This window comes from Anneissia japonica, unplaced genomic scaffold, assembly GCF_011630105.1.
Source record: "Anneissia japonica isolate Jap-2015-1 unplaced genomic scaffold, ASM1163010v1 scaffold502_len386481_cov162, whole genome shotgun sequence".
Lineage (NCBI taxonomy): Eukaryota > Metazoa > Echinodermata > Crinoidea > Comatulida > Comatulidae > Anneissia > Anneissia japonica.
This window is the reverse complement of record NW_022756308.1, coordinates 208,820-230,834: the sequence shown is the minus strand read 5'-3', so window position 1 is coordinate 230,834 and position 22,015 is coordinate 208,820. Positions and strand designations below refer to the sequence as shown.

The 22,015-nt window shown below is 32.5% G+C and overlaps 3 protein-coding genes across 3 annotated transcripts in view; 1 reads left to right on the top strand and 2 right to left on the bottom strand.

Moving 5' to 3' along the window:
* Positions 1 to 1,829: 1,829 nt before the first annotated feature.
* LOC117124175 (lysM and putative peptidoglycan-binding domain-containing protein 2-like) lies at positions 1,830 to 12,864 on the bottom strand. The gene is made up of 3 exons (XM_033270326.1): positions 12,634 to 12,864; positions 7,581 to 7,888; positions 1,830 to 6,618 (listed from the first exon to the last, which is right to left on the bottom strand). The coding sequence occupies exons 1-3, from the start codon at positions 12,832 to 12,834 to the stop codon at positions 6,438 to 6,440; spliced, it is 690 nt and encodes a 229-aa protein (XP_033126217.1). The 5' UTR covers positions 12,835 to 12,864; the 3' UTR covers positions 1,830 to 6,437.
* Positions 12,865 to 14,529: 1,665 nt separating this feature from the next.
* On the top strand, positions 14,530 to 19,468 carry LOC117124174 (transcription initiation factor IIA subunit 2-like). The gene is made up of 3 exons (XM_033270325.1): positions 14,530 to 14,702; positions 15,847 to 15,951; positions 17,321 to 19,468. Exons 1-3 carry the CDS (start codon positions 14,631 to 14,633, stop codon positions 17,465 to 17,467), a joined length of 324 nt encoding a protein of 107 aa, XP_033126216.1. The 5' UTR covers positions 14,530 to 14,630; the 3' UTR covers positions 17,468 to 19,468.
* Positions 18,569 to 22,015, bottom strand: part of LOC117124173 — a 12,369-nt gene continuing 8,922 nt past the window's right edge. The window contains exon 4 of the mRNA XM_033270324.1: positions 18,569 to 21,022. Within this exon, the coding sequence (XP_033126215.1) occupies positions 20,837 to 21,022 (186 nt within the window). The 3' untranslated portion in view covers positions 18,569 to 20,836. The remainder of the gene's footprint in view (positions 21,023 to 22,015) is intronic.

Sequence of the window (22,015 nt, the reverse complement as noted above, 5' to 3'; positions counted from 1 at the left end):
ATGTAACATAACAGCCATGGCCAAGAGGAAGTTTATCTTAGGCCTACATGTGTTAACATTTTAACTTGGATTGCAGAGTCATTATGCCTGATTATGACGTCGACCCATACGGTATAAGAAGCCCATTGTTAAATTATAGAGGTAAAACTATAGGTTATCTTGCAGTACGTTTATGGGTTCGTCAATAATATTCGAAAGCCTACTTATTTTTGACAGTAAACAGCAATAAAACTAAGCGCCTATTAAATTTTAAAAATAAGAGAAATTGAAAACAGCTGCAGAAGAATACCATAAAAGAACAGAAAAACATATTTCGAATGTCCTACAAATAGTTCAAGTATAGGACTCATATGCCGCCAAGTTTTATCTTTGTTTTCTTCTAGTCTGATCATTATGTTACGTCAACAGTTTCTTTTTAGTCTGAGAGATGAGTCGATTTACTGTAGCTTACCATTTATAGTCTTAATATGGACATACCTTGGTACACCTGATACACCACACCAAGTCTTAAGTGTTGTGAGCTGTGCGCTTTGAGGTCAATGACCTACTTTTTTTAACCAAATCTGACCAATATCTATATTTTAGGGCACAGCATTTTATAACATGCTTCAAAATTATTGGACTTAGGCTCATTTTAGAGCTAAAGGAATCATACTAAATAGTGATTATTATAACTAAAACTGATTTTGGTAATTATTTTCCAAAATATTAAGGAAAACTCCATATTTTTACAATTTTTAGGTTAAATTTCATACAGTATTTCTATTTTGATTAATTACCAATATGTTAATTACAAATACTTCAGATTTTTGTCAAAACAACTTTAAAAACTGCCTCTGCTACATAGGATCATATACCAAAAAGAATTTTGATTTTCCTTCACACACTACAGGTTTTAATGAGAAAATAGTGATTTTCACTCATTTTTGGTTAAAAAATTACAAAAAACGCTATCTCGAAAACCGGGGGTCGTTAATTCTATTTCTAAATTTAAAAAATACTCCGAAATAATGTACCAGGGCTTGCAGAACTCCTAGAGAATTCGAATTAAATTAATATGTTACTGTATTGTTTGATATTCAAATATCCCGACTACTACAATGCATGGTGGCGCCAACACTTTCTCACCTCTCCCAACCCCTCTCCCTGTGACTCATGGTTACGCCACTGTGATCATTATCACGATAATCATCATCAAAATCGTCTTCGTCATCATACTCATCGTAGTCGTCATGGTCGGTATCGTTGTTATAAACCACCATCATCATTAGTAAAACATGCTGTATGCTTTTGTTGGCTGTTATGGTATTGTACTGTATATTTTGTGTGTATTTTTTGTGATATGCATTGTGTTTGCTCAGGAAAACTAATTTATATAAATTTATTATTGCAATAAATGGAATCATGACTCTCTTGCTCTTATATGTCAATTGCTCATTTAAATATGGTCAGTGTATTTAAATCAAAATGGGGGGGGGGTCTTTAAATTGACAAGTTTTCAATTTAAAGCTAATAACTTGTATGTAATTGCACAGTGGACCTCTCCAGGCTTACAGGCCCACAGGAATTTTTTCATGCATTAATCTATCCTTTGTATAATAATTTCTACTAGTGTATGATATGCAACTTTAATAATGGCTTATTATTACAGGGCACACACATCTGAAAGCTAAAATCGTACTTGCATATTAAAAATGAGCAATTAAAATATTTTATTTTATTTATCAAGTTTGTTTTTTTAGCTTATATCACAGACAGCTTGATAGTTTTATTTTCATACCATGAAGCAAAATCATCTGCCAAGAATAACCAACACATATTCACAATAATCCATAATTCCGTAACACTCTTTATTTATATCAGTGTAAAACAAACAAAACAATGAAAGCATTAATCAAGGGTATACTCACAGAGGTATAGTATAATACAATTAGTTGGTTAACAGATTTGATATAGGCCTACTTGTATTACACAGTACAACACTTAATAATATGAATTCAAAATAATAATAATTATTAATTGATATTATCATGCATATTTAATCAAATGTTTGGGGCGACAAACAGTTTACTAAACTAAATTACAAGACATGTATAACACTGTTTATAAATGCTGAATACTACTGGTATTATCAAGTACTACCAACTGAAAAATCAATAAACAATAATTGTATTCTCATATAAGTACGGCATTTACTGCATCTTGTATTTTACCTAATGATATTTCTTAATTCTAGACCATAAAGCTTACTACCATACTGAAGAAAGCAATCATATGAATGATTCACAGATACGAAAGTCATTCAGTATTTAATCTTTGACATTAACAGATTACTGCAATATTGATTAAATCAATTTAGCTTGACAGCCCACTTATTCATAAATGATATTCCTATCTCTAATCTGTATTACGTTGTATGTTAACACCACTTCGTTGACTATAATTTCTAAAATAAAAACCACGTAGAAACTGTAAAATGTTTGGTCATCCCCTCCCTACTTCAGAAAAAGCCCAGTAGACACGAGTGCATTGCAAGATAGGTACATAGCTGTGCCCGATTGTTTCCTGATTAATTTAGGGTTGAATAAACACCTCCCTCTCTTCCATACTCAAAATTGTTGGGGGATAACAAAAATGGAGAACCAACCATCTTTTTACATGGTCAAATAAGGATACATTTTTTTAACAACAAAAATAATTACTGTATACACTTTTATTGTTTAAGCCTATCAATAGTTACTTGCTCTTCACTTGATTTTTACAATGATTAAATCATAAAATCAATGGTTTAATTTTTACACAAAAATAAATGAATACACACAAAACTCTGATATATTGACAAAAATAATCTTTGATTATAAGAAAAAAATTGAAGAGGTGGGTGAAAACAACTCTTTCAATGCAGTATCATTAATTGGAAAAAAAATATATAAATAAAAATAACAATATAATTACATTGCACAATTAATATAAAAAATACATAAATCACACAGCAATATAATATCTCTTTCCATTCAATCCCTATCACTAAAAATAAAATTTCAAACTTGTTAACAGACTATCCCCTTCTATTCAACATTGATTTTTCTTGCCCCTTTTAACATATTCTTCACACTCTTGAATACTGTAAAATTTCTGCCGAAACTGCAAATTAATTCCCTCTTCCCATTTGCTTGACAAATTTAATAATCTCCACCACAAACAGCAAATTATCCACTCATTTCCATCCACTACAATTTACCACAATCTACACGATGACAACAAAATATTTCCCTGCCACACTTGAATATGTGAATAATCTTTACCCTTTAAGCAAATTATTCTTCCTTTACCCTGTAACTGACCATTTGACCCACCCTGACAGCAAATTTTTCGACCCTTTTTGAACATCGGAAAAATATCTACCATCAATATTTTTCATGTGACGCATTCTACCACTAACTATTTAACTATTCGAATAATCTTCACACAGACAACACAATACTCTTATCTACCATTCAGCTCTTACATTACTAATAATTATTGCTAGGCCTAGACTGAAGCACCAATCATGAGCGTTGTGATACACATAGCCAATCGTGAAGTAAATGTGCCATCAGCCTAAGTATTAATGCATCAGTCTAAATGTCTGTATATTCATTGGCATAAATGTATATAACTCATCAGTTAAGTGTTTACTACCATATATAAACTATCAAGACAATGTCTATATAAACTCATTAATCAAAATGTCTATATTTAAATCTTTTTTAATTGTTGCTGCAAGTTTTAAAAAAAAACAAAAACAAAAAAACAACATTTTCATTTTCAATGCCTCGATGTACAGTATATTTTCTCCGTTTTTCAAAGTTAAAATTCTTAAATAATTGCACTGTTGCTATATAAGAAATTAAGGTGAATTAAAGGATCAAGCCTGCTGTGGTGGTAATTACTGCTAAACCTGTATTAGGTGCTAATTACTTTATGATAGAGCCACTTTCTATGGAATGACGTTATTTTGTTCCTACATTATTGTATGTTGAAACCCTGTTTATTTGATGTTATTTTGTTCCTACATTATTGTATGTTGAAACCCTGTTTATTTGATGTTATTTTGTTCCTACATTATTGTATGTTCAAACCCTGTTTAAAGCTACATGTATTTCATGATCCGAAGCTGCTGGGGTGAAGCAAGACTAAAATTTAAAGTGAGTATTTGGTTTGCAGTACCAATGGAATACTTGACATCTCTACAATGCAGCACCAACACAAATACAGTATATCAAATTATTGAATTTTAGCATTAACAAATATAATAATAATAAAATAATAATAATGATGATTATAATAATAATAACAATTAATAATAATAATAATAATAAAAATAATAATATAATACAGTACAGTATACTGTATTGCTGAGCTGACATCAATACAGTATTAGGCATTATCAAGACACACCCCATACCCACATTTATACACCAAATGCCAAAGCAAATACAGTAGATTATCTTATCTTTGAGTCCTGACATTACTGAAAATAAAAGAATTTACCTTGCACATCATCAACGCATTAAAACAGGAGTGTTTACTGTAATACACTCGATACAAATAAAGCATAAATATTATCGTTTACAAGGTACAAGCCAATGAAGTTGATCAACAAGAGTTTGTATTGTAATGTTTGTAAATGTTTACCTGCTTACCGATGGAGAAAGTGAATTTTACTTTTAAATATTGAACACTAAAATACAAGATACAGTACTATTACTGTTATTCAGCATTTACAATTATTATAAATTGCATTTAATCACTATCATGATGTTATATAGATCAATAACACCAAATCACATTCAGTTTGACCTTTGACTTTAAGGTTCAATCTAATAAGCCATTTGTTGTTTGAACTGAGCATGGCAATACTATAAATCTATAAAATGAAATAAGCACCACAGAGCTTATAACATTTTTGGAGGTTTTAGTGTAGTGCGTATTCGAAAGCAGCTCTTATCCAAGAGCAGCCCTTATTCGAGAATGGCGCTTATTAAAAATATATTGGCATGGCACTTTCCTTGCCCATTCCTATAATGTATCATAGACCTTACATCATCGTAAAGAAACGTTTATAAAGATATGCTTGTGTCTTCATTGATTTATTTATTCATTTGAACACTATATACATTGTATTTAAAACACTGTTTCTCAAAGTGTTTAATTACACACAGGATGTACTCTCGATTAAGTGCTGCGGCACTTCTTGAAAAAAAAAAATCATGTTTGGTGCAGCGCTTATTAGAGAGCAACACTAATTCAAGGACTTATGTCAACTGACTTCCATACAGGCAATCTACGAATCGGCTTATTGTCATGTCGTACTAGTATTTGCCATCATGCATTATTCTAACTTTTATTATGCTTCTGAATAAATATCTTTCTGTTTAATTATTATTCTGTATACAATATAGTACATACAAAATTATTATAAGGAATTCAATTACTACATTATATCAACATGTTTTAAAATGATTTTCTTTTAAAATGTTTAACCTTGTACAATGTGTTCCATTATTTATATTAGAACTTTTGACATGGATGGAATAATTTAGACAAAAATAACTAATCGCATGTTTAATTTTTTATGTTCCTGTTGCATGGTCATATTATAAACGTTGCAAATATTTTTTCGACTGTTAAAAATTTAGTCTTGGATTGATAATGCTGTATTTTTAAATCATGAACTGTAAACAGATTAGAATTTTAATATAATTTAACATCAAAATAACACCAAGTCAGGTCTCAGATTCATGGAGACTGTCAGCGGGTAAAATTTTAAAAAATTATAATTTTTTTCTGAAATATCCAATATTTCACAGAGGCATGTGTGTTAAACAGGAGAAAATAGAATTTTATTTTTATTTAAAAATCACCATTTTCGGTTGGTGATGGGTATGCAAAACAAGGTTAGGTATATAAATTCTTGCTGAAACAACAAATACAGTATTGTATGTTCGTTCTAGGTCATATTTTTGTTTAAAATTATTACTGCGATTTATCGGCTCTCAAAAAACACATTACATTCCAAGATAAACACCCCTTAAATTGTTTGAGGTTACTCGGTAGGTTAAAACACCAATGTGCTTATTACAAGCCACAATATTATGGCATTTTTTTCAAGGGAGCTAGTATGTGTATGTGAGCTGGATAGAGTGACCAAGGTAATACTGTAATGTGGAGCAAATATAGTCATTGTTGGCATGTGTGCTTTATAAATCCGACATTTTTATGTTACAGTACAAAACACCTTAATGGTGGATAACTGCAATTCCTAATTGTTATACCGACAGGAATAGAATATGCATTGAATCAAAACAAAAATAAAATATGTATACAGTAAAATAAACTGAATAAACTTGTATAGACATTGACTATTTTCAAATCCTCACCACAGACACTTTGCGTCATACAAGACTAGTTGATTTACTCTCGTAGGGAACATCAGATATAGTTTCTGGGGTATTAACTGTGACTCCGGCAAGTTGGTAGCTGTCGTTCAATCCAGGTGTTGCTGAAATCCTGGATGAGATGTTAGGTGATTTGTGAGATATTGTAATTCCTGGTAGATCATGGATTTGCCCAATACTACAAAAAAAAAAATAATTTGTTTTATCACCTTACTTGCTTTAATTTATTAGGATATATTGTACTACCAGCCTCATTTAAAGATTAAAGATGTGAGTAATCATATTCCACCAACACACATTTGGTAGCTTGCTTTCTGTACCACAAACATATTTTATCCGAAAATTTTACTGGTATATTTTCAACAAGAGAGAACTATTTCAATTAACATAGGCCCAGGCCTAGACAAAACCCTACATCATGCTACCCAAAGCCAGATAAATGTAGTCAACAATCCAGCCACTTAGAATGGATTTGATTGGTCAGTTATTAAAGTTTTAAAAAATTGTTTTAAAAACCACAAAAACCACCAACAACTTGGTTTAAAAAAAATAAATAAATAAATAAGTGTAATGAATAGAAAGGACAATTACTCATAAAATTTGTATGAAACTTTTTTAATTATCTGAACACCTTAAAGTTATACAACATTGAAATTTTTAACATAGAAATAGCCTAAAACGACGTTCCCCACAGTAATTATGAAAATCCCTGAACAACTTTTTAATACTGGCCAGTATTACAGCATGTACTATACACAACCTGGGATACATAGAGTTAAAACTATGGGAGAATTAACGTTTTTTGTGAATTAAAAAAATGACTTCCGCTGACCACTGAAATTAATAAGGTAATAATAAGCAAATTTATAATTTTACACACAGTATTGTGGTCTCCCATACACAGTAATTTTCCTTTTTAAAATTTTGTATGGTGAGAAAGCTAGGGAAAAACAAAACACCAATGTGTTCTGGTGTTGGTATACAGAATTGTTTTAACTACAGCCTAAAATGGACAGTTATTAGAATTTTAAAAATTGGAATTGGCAGGTACATTGTATGAGCTATGAAAATCAGAAAATTTTAGCAGTCATTTACAGGGGACAAGTGGCCCTGCTTCCCTCTGGACAAGTCACTGCCTACCTTGATGTTTCTTCTATTTTCTTGAAACTACTTGTGTGCTGTTGCAGCTGCTGGTCAATGCGGTTCAAGAAATCCATTGGGTTGTCTTTGATGACGTTCTCTTTGGTCTCGTTGCTTGCATCATCTTCTTTTTCATCGTCTGTACCTTCATGTGATTTGCTGCAGGCATGGCTACCATTCGTGTCTGCGGTGGCTGTTTGTAAGACATGAGCCGGTAGCGGTACATCACCTACAGGAACGTTCAATGTTGGCCTAAGAAAAATACTGTCATTTGTGTAAAGCTTATTCACCCGTTTAATGTGCTGAACCTGAGAATTAAACAGAAGGAAGTTTGTTAAAGACGAAATGGCTATCTATATTAATGGTGCATTTTCAAATGATGTTTTCCTGTAAAGTAGGATAATTAAGCTTTCAGAAACCACTTATTTTTACTCTGTTTATACTAAGACAATTTGTAATTTAGGGAATTTTAATGGTTGAAAGCATCCTAAAATTGCATTTCATTTTTTATCTCATGTGTTATAATACGCATATTGTAAATGGTTTAAAATATCAATGCTAATACACATGTTATTACAATCCAGATATAATTGCTTAATATAAATATTTTTAATGTATATTATAGTTTTCATATGAAAATGTTCCATCTGTCACGAAAAAATGTAAACAAGTTGTACAGTTTTTATATTTATATATACTTTTTGTCCCAAGTTTTATTCCTATTTTCTATAATGTTGACCTCACATAAAACCCAAAATTACATGTATATCTGGTTTTTTTTTCATTGAAATATGACATACTGTAAAACTTCGACTTGTTTTTCAACAGGCTTCTAAAAAATAAAATGTGTATCAATTGTCCCGGCTGTGATGCTGGAGCTAGCCTATTGTCCCGCAAAAATAACAAAAAATAATTTTGAAATTAACTTCCTCATATTGCAGTAACATATTAACTTGAGCACAGAAAATATTGAATTTAAAAAATGTGCACCCTGATTTTTTTTTTTGGATAATGATAAGGGGGAGGGGAGGTTTTCATTTTCATTTCATTTCTTTAGGCACGAGCGCCAAGGATATGCCAATCAGCAAAGTTAATCACTATCCTAGGTGGCATATCCATTAAACAACTCTTCTCGAAGGATGTACTGGGTTTTTTTAAGTGCACACAGGACAAATGCGTACATTGGGCCTACGGTTTAAAGTCCTAGTCCGAGAAGACTTGTTCCACCACGAGAACCATTGGCGAGTGAGCCGTTTGAACCAGCGCCGATACTGTAGCTGAAGGTTACGGTGCCCTGACTTAACCGCTCGGCCAATCAACTCGCCGGGTGTATGTATTTATATAGGGGAATTTGTCTACTGATGATAAACACAAAATAATCAATTTTTTTTAACCTCTTTTTTAACGAGTGTCCAGACAGCATATCCGTGTTGCAACTGCATTTTTGCGAAAATCGGTTTTTGCGGCGGAAATGATGTCACCATTTTGTTTATACAACACATTTTCCAATCCGTAGTTTCTTTCTCACCAACAAGACAATGTATTTCATGTGAAGTCCAGTTATGATGACGAGGAGAATACGGTGTGCGGCAAGAAAGTGTATGCTTTCGACTGTGCTCATCGGCACAATGGACGAGCGAACAAACAAGGACAACAGTAGGCCGAGAAGAGAGGAGAGACCTAGGCTAGCCCAGGTCCAATATCCCCCCATAAAATTATTAAAAAATGATTAACTTTGTCGCTCCACATGTTTGTGTTGCAGCCAAAAAGTGCACAGCCAAAATTGGTTGTTTGGTGTTCAAACATTGCATGTTTTTAATCAATTTTTTTTAATTGCCTTTTTCGAGGAGGCCCCTAGCTAGGCCTAGACCTACAGGAAAATCCTAAAAATTGTCGAAAGAGAGTTCCAAAAAAAAAGAACTACGGTAATTCAATTTAATCTGCATTGAGCAATATGCATACCGGAAAAAACACTCTACGATATCATGTCCACATAGGGTTGTTGAAGACTGGCTAGAAGCTCTAAATGAAAGTGAAAGTGTTGGTGCATTGTTTCCTTGATGTGTCCAAGTGTTACACCATGATGTACTATTGTTTAAGTCACCAAAAATAAGGTTTTCAAGAAAATGAATTAAAATGGTTCAAAAGCTAACAGTATTTATCAAATCGCAAACACATTGTATTGTAGATAGATTGATAGATAGAAATCTTTCTTTACTCTGGATACTCAGTCAGTATTGTTACACTGTTCTTCCCTGAGGTCCAGGGTATTATCTTAAACTATATTATATTACAAAATAAAATAAAAATAAAAAATCTATAAGAAAACCAAATTAATGTTGGTGTACCCTAAGGAAGCATTCTAAGCCCAATATGATTTATTCTGTTTATTAATGATATACCTCAGGTTGTTGAGAATGTCTCAATAAGGATATTTGCAGACGATGATGTTATTTATGCATCTATTCAACAGTAGTATGAATACTGATGTTAGTTAACTTTCAACTACAAAGTGTTATGAATAGAGTTGCTGAATGGTATGACGAAAATAAACTTTCCGTTAACGCACAAAAGAGTAAATGTATGTTGATAAATAGTATTATAAGGAACCTCATAAATGGAAGAATGTTGGAAGAGGTCAAACTGACTTTGAATGAACACATTGTTCATTTAAAACTAAATCACTAGGCTTTAAAGTTACATGCTTAAGTGAACTATGTAATGTTCTAAATCAAAACCTTTTAGAAAATCTGTACAAAACTACAATCCAACCTTGTCTTGACTATGGATGCTCTGTATGGGGAAATACTTACTGTATGTAAAAAAAAAACAATATTTTAAAATAAAAAAATTGGTTATATTAAGTATAGTGATGAGCAAATTATTGAAGAACTGATGTGGCACAAAATAGAAAATAGATGTGATTACTATTTAAATTGTCTATAAAATAGTACCAGCAATGGCTAATACTGTAAAAATGAATCAATCATTTATTATTTATATTTAAGATCTCTGGAACACGGTGTTGGAATGAGTTCCCAAATTTTGAAAGAGGCTGGAATAATCAAGGCTTCATTTAATTTTTTAAACACTGAATTACTGTACTATACTTTAATACGGCAATTACACAATTTTATTACTACGGTAGCTGCGTGGAGAAGTGATCTAATTCTTAACTTGTTTTTATATCTGTAGATTTGTTAATACAATTTACAATCTTCATCAAATTTTAAAACATACTTTTTGACATTTTTCGAATCACTTTCTTTGTTGGTAACTTCAAGTATTGTAGGCCTATTCATTCGTTCTTGTTAAAATTAATAATTTTTATCTTTCATTAATATTTTAATTGTTGTTTTAATGAGGACCATTTGGTAGATAATTTTAGTACGCTTTGTCAAGTTTATTATTATTGTACATTTACTTTCATTCCAATGTATCCTGAATAAATATGTTTTAAAAAAATAAATAAAAATAACAGAATACTTCCAGTGACTGGAAGTGTTTCTATCATATTTTATATTTTATTTACTCAATATGTTCCAAAAGAGGATTGTTCTCCTGTAGCAAACTGAAAAAAAAAAAATGTTAAGGTCAAACATGAAGGTCTGGGATCACCGCCGTCTGGAGTGCCCCTTTCTCTTTCTTACAATATATGGCATTTAGGCCACAATATGGTAGGGGCTTTTTGAGTGCTCTCTTTTCCCTTCCCAGCAATATTCAAATGTATAAGTTGAGTATCAATAAAATGATTTTCTACGCAAAATATTGCCATGGGCTCTTTTTCTTGCTTTCTTCCTGTTTAGTCGGGGTTTTTAAAAATATTTTTATTTTTTTAATGTTTAATCACTTTTTTTTTCACACATCCATCACAAATTGTTTAAATGCCTCATTTTGTCAGTATTTTAAAGTTTTATTTATTTGAATGTTTGCTGCTTTATTTGACTGTTTCCCCCAATCCTTTTATTATGGAATTTGTATGTTGTTATATTTTCATTAATAGGCCTATTATTATTATTTTTATTATTGTTATTGATGTTTTTTTTGTGTGTTTTTTTACTTTTATGACATAAACTGTTTTAGCCTCATTTTGTTTGTATTTTAAAGTTTTATTTATTTATTTGGTTTATTGCCGTTTTGGTTTATTGCTGTTTTGACTTATTGCCATTCTTAAAGTGTTGTCGTTTTGGTTTATTGCCCATTTTATTTATTGTCGTTTTAGTTTATTGCCATTCTGACTAGAAAGCGGCCGGGAGACATCCCTGTCAGATAGGCTAGCTAGGCATGGATGACAAAGCATAAGCCCATGCCTAGCCTCCCCTACGTAGGCCTACTACTAGGTTCATACATGCCAACACTCCTGATTTGATCAGGAGACTCCTGATTTTGAGACTTGTCTCCTAATTGAAAATTGTTCTCCTGATTTTCCCTGGCAGCTTCTCCTGATTTAACAATGAATTAAATTACTTTAGCCTAATTTAAATTTTACAAATTAATAGTAATTAGTTAAATATGTAAATCATTTTTTCTCTCTAAAAAGAAAGATTCCCAGTGGCTCTGCCACAGCTTTAGGGGGATTCCCCACAGACCCGACCTAATGAAACCTACACCTGGCTTAGCCTTCTTAGTTAGCCTCCCACTGTCAGTTGGCGCGTAGTGCTTTTTATCCTGATTTTTTTTACTCAAAGGTTGGCATGTATGTAGGCCTAGGGTAGGCCTAACCTAGGTCTAGCTAGCTAGGCCTAGCCTAGGCCTAGTAGTTGGAATACCTAGGCCTAGGCCTAGCCTAGGGCCTAGATTCTAAGAATAAGTTTGTTGTGACATCCCAGTCTTTCGAAAAAATAGTATCCTGGCGAGACCACTGCCGCGGTTGCGTCAGATACCAGGATGCACTCTAATGAGGTAGTCTAGGCCTACTTATTATTAGGTACATGAAATCTAGGCTAGGTCTACATCTTCCATATTAAGCTAGGCCTAAGGGCCTAGCCCATTAAAGCGAAATACATGCTCACTCAGGGTGGGCGGCGTGTTTAGAAATGCCGATCGAACTTACCGTTGTCCCGTACTTTAACGCTATTCCTTGCAGGGTGTCCCCGGGAGAAACCGTATGCTTAATGTAAGTTTCTTGTGTAGCAATTGAAGTCCGTGTACTTCCATATGAACGTCCGTAAGATTTGTTAGTGTTTGATCCAAAAATTGATGTTTTTCCACCCTTACCACCGGGTTTTACTTTCTTATCGGGACTTGACGCCATTTCTTCTGCATAAAATGATAGGTTGGCAGGTAGCGACGACGTTTTATTGGCCCCGTTTATCGTAGCTTGTGTTTCTGGCAAACGTCATTAATAACATCAACAAAACAAACGATAACATCAATTAACATTAAGGATAACAGTAATAAAATATCAATAATAATAATAATAATAATAATAATAATAATAATAATAATAATAATAATAATAATAATAATAATAATAATAATAATAATAATAATAATAATAATAATAATAATAATAATATAATAATAATAATGATAATAATGATAATGATAATGATAATAATAATACTAATAATAATAATAATAATAATAATAATAATAATAATAATAATAATAATAATAATAATAATAATAATGAATATAAATTAATTTAGATTAAAAATGTATATTATAGGCCTATATACATATATAAATGAGGTAAAAAAAAAACAATCAATGGCATAATATCATTCTTAATTTACAAAATGAATTAATTTAAAATAAACTGAATATAGGATAGGCCTAAATGATTAAAGATAACTTTAAAAGTTACAATCAAAGATGCAAAATAATTAAACAGGGTCAAATAACCAAAAAAAATATCTCTTAAAAACATTGAATAGACCTAAAGTCAGATTTGAATTGAAAATTTGAGTCAATCTAACAGTCCACTACTCATCAACACAGTATACTTTTGTTCCCGTTCCATTTCTACTGCAAGCTTAATAAATATAGAAAGTACAGAAATCAATTAAAGTACTAAATTATATTTTTAGTAGTTTTATGTAGCTCATTAATGCAGAAAGAAAAATCCTAGCTTTGCTAAAGAAATTCAACGGTTTCCTTTGCTTTCAAGTATGTTGCCTTTCTGAGTAGAAATTTAAAACAAATTACTGAAAACAACAAAATCTATGGGAACGAATGTTACTAATAATAACAACATTACGGTAATTTATACTACATTTATCATTACACTGGCACTTACACTTAGGATTGATGGGATTAATTTATAGGTTAAAGCATTTTAAGAACCCCGTTTTCTTTCCAATGTTGGCCTAGTCTGCACCTTCTTAATTGCTAAATTCTTCTCAATTGCACTCTGTACTTTTTATAACTGAGTAATATAGACTAGTGGTACAGTATAGCTGGTTTAATCTCCTATATGATAATATAGGCCTAATTATATTATAATTTTATTACAATATTGCTTATAGCAATCCCGTTATAATTGGCGACTTTGGTTGGTTTTGTTGTAGGACTAATTACAGTATATTTACAAATGTTTATTTTGTAGGTCGGTGAGTGACCCTTATTTGGATAGATACAAATGTTAAAAGATTTTAATATAACGAAAAGAGCTATAGGTGTCTTCCTCTAATAGAGTACCCTTCTCAATTTAAAGAACAAAGTCCAAAATTTTAACATTAAATGATAAATTTTGGCCTAAATAAATAGGCCAAAATTTTAGGTTTATTTATTTTTCTTCCGATAAGGATCATGATAAACCCAGTCAATGTGAGTAGGTGGATCTCTTGATGGATGATGGATGAATGAACAAATAAATGGATTTATCGAATGAAAAGGAAGGAATAACGAACGATTAGTGTAGATAGAGCAAAAAACCATGTGGCTCACGCGAACAGCGAGCTTATACATTATTTTTTGGATAGAGCGACCTCTACAGACCCACTGCAAGAAATATAAAGGAAGGTTGGATAGTTGATTCTTTGCTGATTCTTTGTGTTGTAGCCGAGGAAATTATAACAAAAACAGAGGTTCTTTATTAAGGTGATAATGAATTATCAGCTTTACAGGACGACCACGCTTGGCAACTGTCTTAGCGAGAGCCTAGATGAGCTTATTCAGGTAAAATGTATCCTAGGACTCAACCTAAGCCTGGTTCTAGGCTTTTTAAGGGCCAGGCCGAGATTGTTTCGTGTCCGTTCGTGCCGCGGCCGAAATTGCCCTTACCAACTAAAGCCCTAGGGCCTAGCTATTCTAGCTTAGGCCTAACTACCGCCCTTATTTGATTGATCCGGTTTTACAAGATTTGTATTTAATCCAAGTAGAAAACTTGGCTAGAGGGCTAGGGCATCAATAGGGTTTGGCTCGGGTCCCTTGGCTAGCCTACTAATTTAGGGTACATAGAAAAATTTAGATCATCACTTAAAAAAAAAAAAAAAAATTAATGAGGGAGGGGTTTTTTTTTTTTTTAATCGGAACAATAGATTATTTCGCTTTTGTTTTTATCGATGAGGGAGGGACTGTTTATATTTGGGCTGTAATAGTAAATATTGTATAAAAATTGGTTTAATTTTATAGTTTCCTAAAGAAATTGTATTTGAAGTCACAAAATTGCATTGAATATTTTTATGCTGTTGAAATAATTGATGCTGCAAAAAAATGAAAAAATTTTGTCCATTCAATATTTCCTGAATTTGTGACGTGGGTGGGAGTGATAATCTAATAAATTTTTCTATTTGCCCTTAGGCCTAGCCTAGTTAGGGCCTATTTGTTTTACAGAATTCATTTTTTGCAAAAAAAATTAAATTCTTGTTTAATTCGGTGAGACTTATTCCTTGTTTCGCATACATATTTTTTAAAATATCATCGGAGAAGGGCGGAATAAAACTGAAAATAAACTTTTGTTTTCTTAATTAGCAAATATTTTTGCCAAAAACATCCAAATGGAAGAAAAAAATAAAATTTTATTGGTGAACAGGGCTCGAAATTCACACTAGTTAATATTTTTGTTATAATTTGCTAGGTAATCATTCACAAATTAGCAAATAAAATAAAAAATAATTGCTAGTTGGAATATCGATACGTGTGCACTAACTGGCCAAAAATAAAATTTTATTTTTATTTAAAAAAAATAAATATTTGCAGTCGGTGGATTCGCTAAACAAGGTATAAAAAAAAGTCTCGCCCTACTACAGTATTAATGAATATTGTATTTATTAATAGCTTTTGTTAATTTTATGCTATTTATTACCTTTTTTACTGGCAGTCCCAGCACATAACACCTCAGCTGGCCTTAACAGTACTTCAAAAGTTTGACAAAGCTATTAATATATCTCTCAACAGTAAGACGAGGAGTAAAGTCAATTTCAAGGTAATGCAATTTAATATTGAATTATTAATATGCAGCACTAACCTGCTTTCTTACTTCAGGGCCCATTAGTCCACTGTTTAACACAACTCTTCTATATATAAAACAGGCCCGTATCCAGGGAGGGTTTTTATGGTTTGGGAGAACCCCCTTTTCTAGCAAACCCCCCTCTTTTATGGATGGCGAACCCCCACTTCAAATTTCCCAAATAAGTCTTCCAACCCAACTAATGCACTGCAGACCCACCCAGACACAGACGTTTTCAAACATATCTGTTTTTATAGCATTATTTAGACCCATAAAGCACAAAAATTTTCTTGCTTTGGGGGTTTTGCCGACCCCACTGGGGCTTCGACCGTGGATCTCCTGCCCAGAAAACCCCCCCCCCCCTTGGAAGGACCTGGCTACGGGCCTGTAAAATCTTAAAATCTTAGTGTCAGGTTGTCTGTCCACCTTGTTTCTGTATTTCATATTGTTTGTTTCTCTGGGTATCCATTCAGTTATTCTTCCAGTCCATGTGTTGTTCTTACCACATGCCATGCCCATCTCCAAATTTTGTTGGTTTATGCTTATTAACTACAAACGTGGTGAAATTCTTCCAGTGGATTTGGAACCCATTAAGTTTGAAGACTTACTATCTTGATTGATTTTATATTTTCTGTTTAATGTGTCAATTTTATTTTATTTTTTTTTTCATTTTGTTTAATTACTGTTTTCATTTAAATTATTATTTTTTTTTTTCATTTTTCTATTATAATATAAATAATTTGTTTATCTTAAACCTTTAAATCTTAGTGTCAGGTTGTCTGTCCACCTATGTTTCTGTATTTCATATTGTTGTTTCTCTGGGTATCCATTCAGTTATTCTTCCAGTCCATGTGTTGTTCTTACCACATGCCATGCCCATCTCCAAATTTTGTTGGTTTATGCTTATCAACTACAAACGTGGTGAAATTCTTCCAGTGGATTTGGAACCCATTAAGTTTGAAGACTTACTATCTTGATTGATTTTATATTTTCTGTTTAATGTGTCAATTTTATTTTATTTTTTTTTTCATTTTGTTTAATTACTGTTTTCATTTAAATTATTATTTTTTTTTTTCATTTTTCTATTATAATATAAATAATTTGTTTACGTTAAAGGTATACTGAGGATCCCAATTGGTCATTCTGGTGGTTAATTTTGCAGAACACTGGGAGACATTCCTTATTTTCTTAAAAGTGATCTGTGTTTTTAATATTGTCATACAGTTGTAGTAAACTATTTTATAAAATACAGTACAGAATTAATTAAATGTATTGTAAAAAAATACATTTCTAACTATTTACTCACCAGATCTGATTTCATGTTTTTGTCTCCATTCAAATTTAGGGACACCTAAACACTTACCGCTTTTGTGATAATGTATGGACATTCGTACTGGATGATGTTGAGTTTCGAGAAGGCACAGATGTCGTTAAAGTGGACAAAGTGAAAATTGTTGCAGTTGATGGAAAAAATTCACAAACAACTGATTGAAGTAGAAGGTGCAGGATTTTAAAGAGAAATCTTGTGTATTGACAAACATTTTTCAAGTGCTGTCATTATTAGTAGAGTAAAATACTGTACTTTAATAATGGTGTAGAAAAAGTCTTGAATCTTCTGCTCCTCCTTAGAGTGGGGCTAGGAATAAATCATATCTGAGTTTAAGATATTTTTGAAATACTTGGTATACCGACATCAGAGGAACAACCATGGTGTATTTCACCAACATGAAGTTTACATTTATTGCTTAGAAAATGTGTTTTTTAAGAGTAGGGATGACCGTTTCTATCTGCTAAAAAAAAAAAAAACTAATCAAGCACAATAATTTACAGCAACATCATTCTATTTTTAAAACCATATTTATAGAGAATGATCCTTCCTGTTTATCCTAGAAGGCTGGTTAATATTCAGGGTTCCTTAAATGAAATATTGTGATGCTTTTATATAAAGGAAAAAAATCCTGTGCCACTATCAGATTTAAAAGCAGGACCCTGGTATTGGAGGGAAAACATCTTAACCACTAAAACCCCGCACTCCTTGCATCATACGAACATCAGCCGACGATTCCAACTTTGTGAGCATTGGATGGATCGTCATTCAGGAGGGGGAAAAGGGTCCCCACTTGGTTAGGGAAAAATCAAATCTCCAGTGCTATCATTATGTGCGAGGTGTTGTATACTATTGCAATCATATGGGTTGCCCCGAAAGAGGGGGGAGGGGCAGGGGGTTAGTACCCCAGACAGGTGAACTGGTACCCCGGACATCCTTTTAAATAATCAATTAATTAACACAAAATTTTTATTAACTTTTAATTTAAAAAAAATTCACCAACAAATTTAGTTTTTCCCCAACTGGAGCTTGGACACTCTCAGCATTAAAAACGATCTGTTGCACGCACATCGTTGCATCTGGCAGGGAAGTAAGTGCCCGGCTTATAGAACCTCAGAAGAGAATAAAGTATTGTAGAGACAAACATTCATTAATGGAACATAGAAAATACTACAAACTTATTTGCAACCTCAGAACACAATGTTTGAGCATGGAGTGGGGAGTCTACAATAAACATAAAGATACTTGAATGTAAAACGTTTAATCTTTTTTTTTTTTTTAATTATCATTTACTGATAATTTATAATTGTCATCTACCTTCAGTACAAAAATAAGTTAATATCAATTTACAAAATGTTACATACACTGTTAATATTTGTCGTCTTGTCTGTGTGTCCTTTGTGTACCAAGAGATATGTAAAGCTTTCTTAAGGACCTCTTCAGGGCCCTTTAATTAGCTGGGGTTGCTGGTAGGGAAAATTTGACCTTTGTAAGGGTATACTTTTAAAGATTTTGATATACATGATTTATAAAAATATATTGCAAAAGTCTATCACCATTTGGCTTAAATAAGGGCCTAATTTGGTTTGAAATAGGTTGTTAAGGTCACACTAAAAAAACTTAACAATGTTCAGGACATCCGGCCGCGAGTCATTTACAGTTCTTAGGCATTATGCCAATGGTCTGCTGAGCTAAAGAAATATATACATACATTATTATTGTAAAAGTACCCTGATATATTATGGCTTATACAGTATTCCATATTTCTTGTAAAAAGTCAGAAAATCATCACTATTTATTTTCATTCCATGCAGCATTGGAATTTAGTAGCTAATTTGATATTTTAAATGAACTATTCAATTTTGTAATTGAATTGCAAAATTTGCAAGTGTTAAGCAAACAGTATTTTTTAGCATACTATCCCTTCCGCAACTCATTTTATGTGGGATAACAGATGTACTGTAATGTGAAGCGTATAAAAGCCACAACATATTACCCCAGTACTGTATAATATAATACAACTTCATTACTTCAAGTTTATTATTATTGAGATCATGAGAAACACTATACAGTATGCTAATAAATATACAATAATTTGAACATGTGAATTAGTTCAAACCAAATGGTCAAAAGATAAATTAATAAAAATGCAGACAATCGAGTATTAAATATTGAGGTTATCAATAGTATTTAGTTTTGAAAAATAATTTGTGTGGGGTTCAGGGGTGGAAGTCCAAGTGCCTTTTATCTTTGAGAATTGCAAGCTTTTCTGAGACTTTAAAACCTAAAGTATTACAGTATGCCCAAAAAAATTTCTAGGGTCGGCCTGTCCCACTGGGAGCTTAAGCTAGGAAATTTGCCATCCCCCACTTCCTTTGAGGGACATTGGACAAAATCAGCAAAATCCAGGCACCATTACTGCCTTCTAGGTTACATAACCATTTACACTCCACCTGGCCTTGGACTCGACCTCATGACCTGTCGATTTGTCCAAAGGCTTTGCTGATATACCACATCCTTCAACACAAATACTGTTCTGATGCAAGCAGGAACAATCAAAATTCTATGCTTAAGGCAACTTCCACAAGGAAATATCAGAGCAATACTGTATTATCAAGGTCTTTACACTTACAGTAGCCATCCTCACTGCTACAGTACTTTACTTCAGAAATACACATGTAATAATATTTTAACATTTATATAGCGCTCTTTACAGGAGTCTCACAGCGCTTAAAAAGTATGAGCATGGGAAGGAGTATACAGAGTTGAAAGTTCCCGATGGAGCACTATTAGGTAGGCACTTAGAGTTAGGATCTTGAAAGTGATGCGTTTATGAACTGGTAACCAGTGAAGCCTTGCGAGTAAGGGTGTGACATGGTCATATTATTTCCTCACTTGGAACATGAGTTTTGTCACCCTGTTCTGAATAAGCTGGAGACAATTTCTTTCCTTATCAGATGAATCATGAAGTAGTGAATTCAGTAATACAGACTGTATGTAATTTCTGATTTGGGAGATATTTCTGAGGTTGTAATTGAGTGATTTACATAAAGATGAAATTTGTTCTGACATTGTGCACTCCCCATCAAAGAAAACCTTGAAGCTTCTAATAGACTGATTGTTTACTGTTAGCAATTTGCAAGGAAATGTTATGTAATTTGTGCTCTTATTATGGCGTTAAGCAGCAATAAGGAATTCTGTTATATCTTCATTTAAGCATGGCATGTATTTTTCAATCAAAAAATCTTAGTCACCAGATTATTAGCATTAACCATGACTGCTTCAAATATACTAAATATTAAAAACTGGTTTTCAATAGTCTGGGACAACAAATTCATTCTTTGTGGCATTAACCGCAGCTTCAAAAGGAATAAAACAATACAGTACTGTACCACCTTTAAAAGGAAGCATGTTGTCAGACCAGTAAAGAGTTTCTTTTACTATTGCTGCTTCAACAATACCAGCTGGTTTCCTCTGAATGCATGGCCCACAAATAGTGTTTGCCAAGATGTCGTTCCACTAATCATGCATTATTCAATCCTGACCCATGCTCTTCCAGAGTGCCATTAGGTTTTGAGAACTTCCGCCTTCCTCATCCTCCTCCTCGTCTTCATCTTCTTCCTCTGAAAATTCCTCGTCCGGTATGAGAGATGAACTCAAACAGGACAAAGGTTCTTTATTTACTGCCAGTTCCCCTGCTGCCGGTGTGTCAATTGAACTCTGAAATGAGGTCAAATGTCAAATGTTTTATTTTGGCACAGTACAGTACATTAGTAAAGTACTGAATGAACCAAATGAAAAACAACACGTGAAATTAATGAAATAAAGTACAGAAGTATCAGTGGCAAATTTTCTATCTCATGGGCATAGGCTGGAGAAGGATGGGAGTGGTGCCCACACCCTCCCCCTTAACCCTTTCCTCATGGCGGTAAATAAGTTCCACCAAGCAAGTTAAACTACTAAAAGTGATCGTTAAGTTTGCATCGGAATGGGATTTCGGCATTCTCAATTTCACCACCCCCACCCTACCCCAATGTTGAGTGGAAGGGGACACCTGGATCCACCACTGATTATATAAAGTGAACAGATCAATAATATATAAAAATAATATATATATCAATAATATAAAAATTAAATTGCTTACTTTTTTGCAGTAACAATAACATAATGAATGATATAATTGAATGGGGGAAAAAAACACTTATTTAAGATTATTTGTTAAACATGACAAAAATTCAAAAAAAATAATTTTGGAAATTAAAGTGCTTACTTTTTTGCAGTAACAATAACATACAAATTATTAACTTAAGCATAGAATCAAATTTTAAAAATCTGTACTCTGACTGGAAAGTAATAAAATAAAAGCTAAAGTTGATAATTTTTATGTTACTTCAATCAAAATAAGCAATTGCAATTTTCAGTGAAAAAATGTTAATATTATTTGTGTATGCAATTCTCTGTGACAGGTCACCAATTTAATTTATTTACTTACTTTGTTAGTCCCTTGTGATAACCTAGCAACACGTTGGGTAATTGAATTCAAGCTTGGAATGATCTCCTTGGTAATCGATTTGAAGCAGAATGAAATTAAAAAAAATATGAAAATGTTAATTGTCTACTGGTCAACTTTTCATAGTTTTACTTTGTAAGTCTTGCCATTCTGAATACTGAGCAAGCATTTTCAGTATAGCATATGTAGGAGTCTTGGAACGG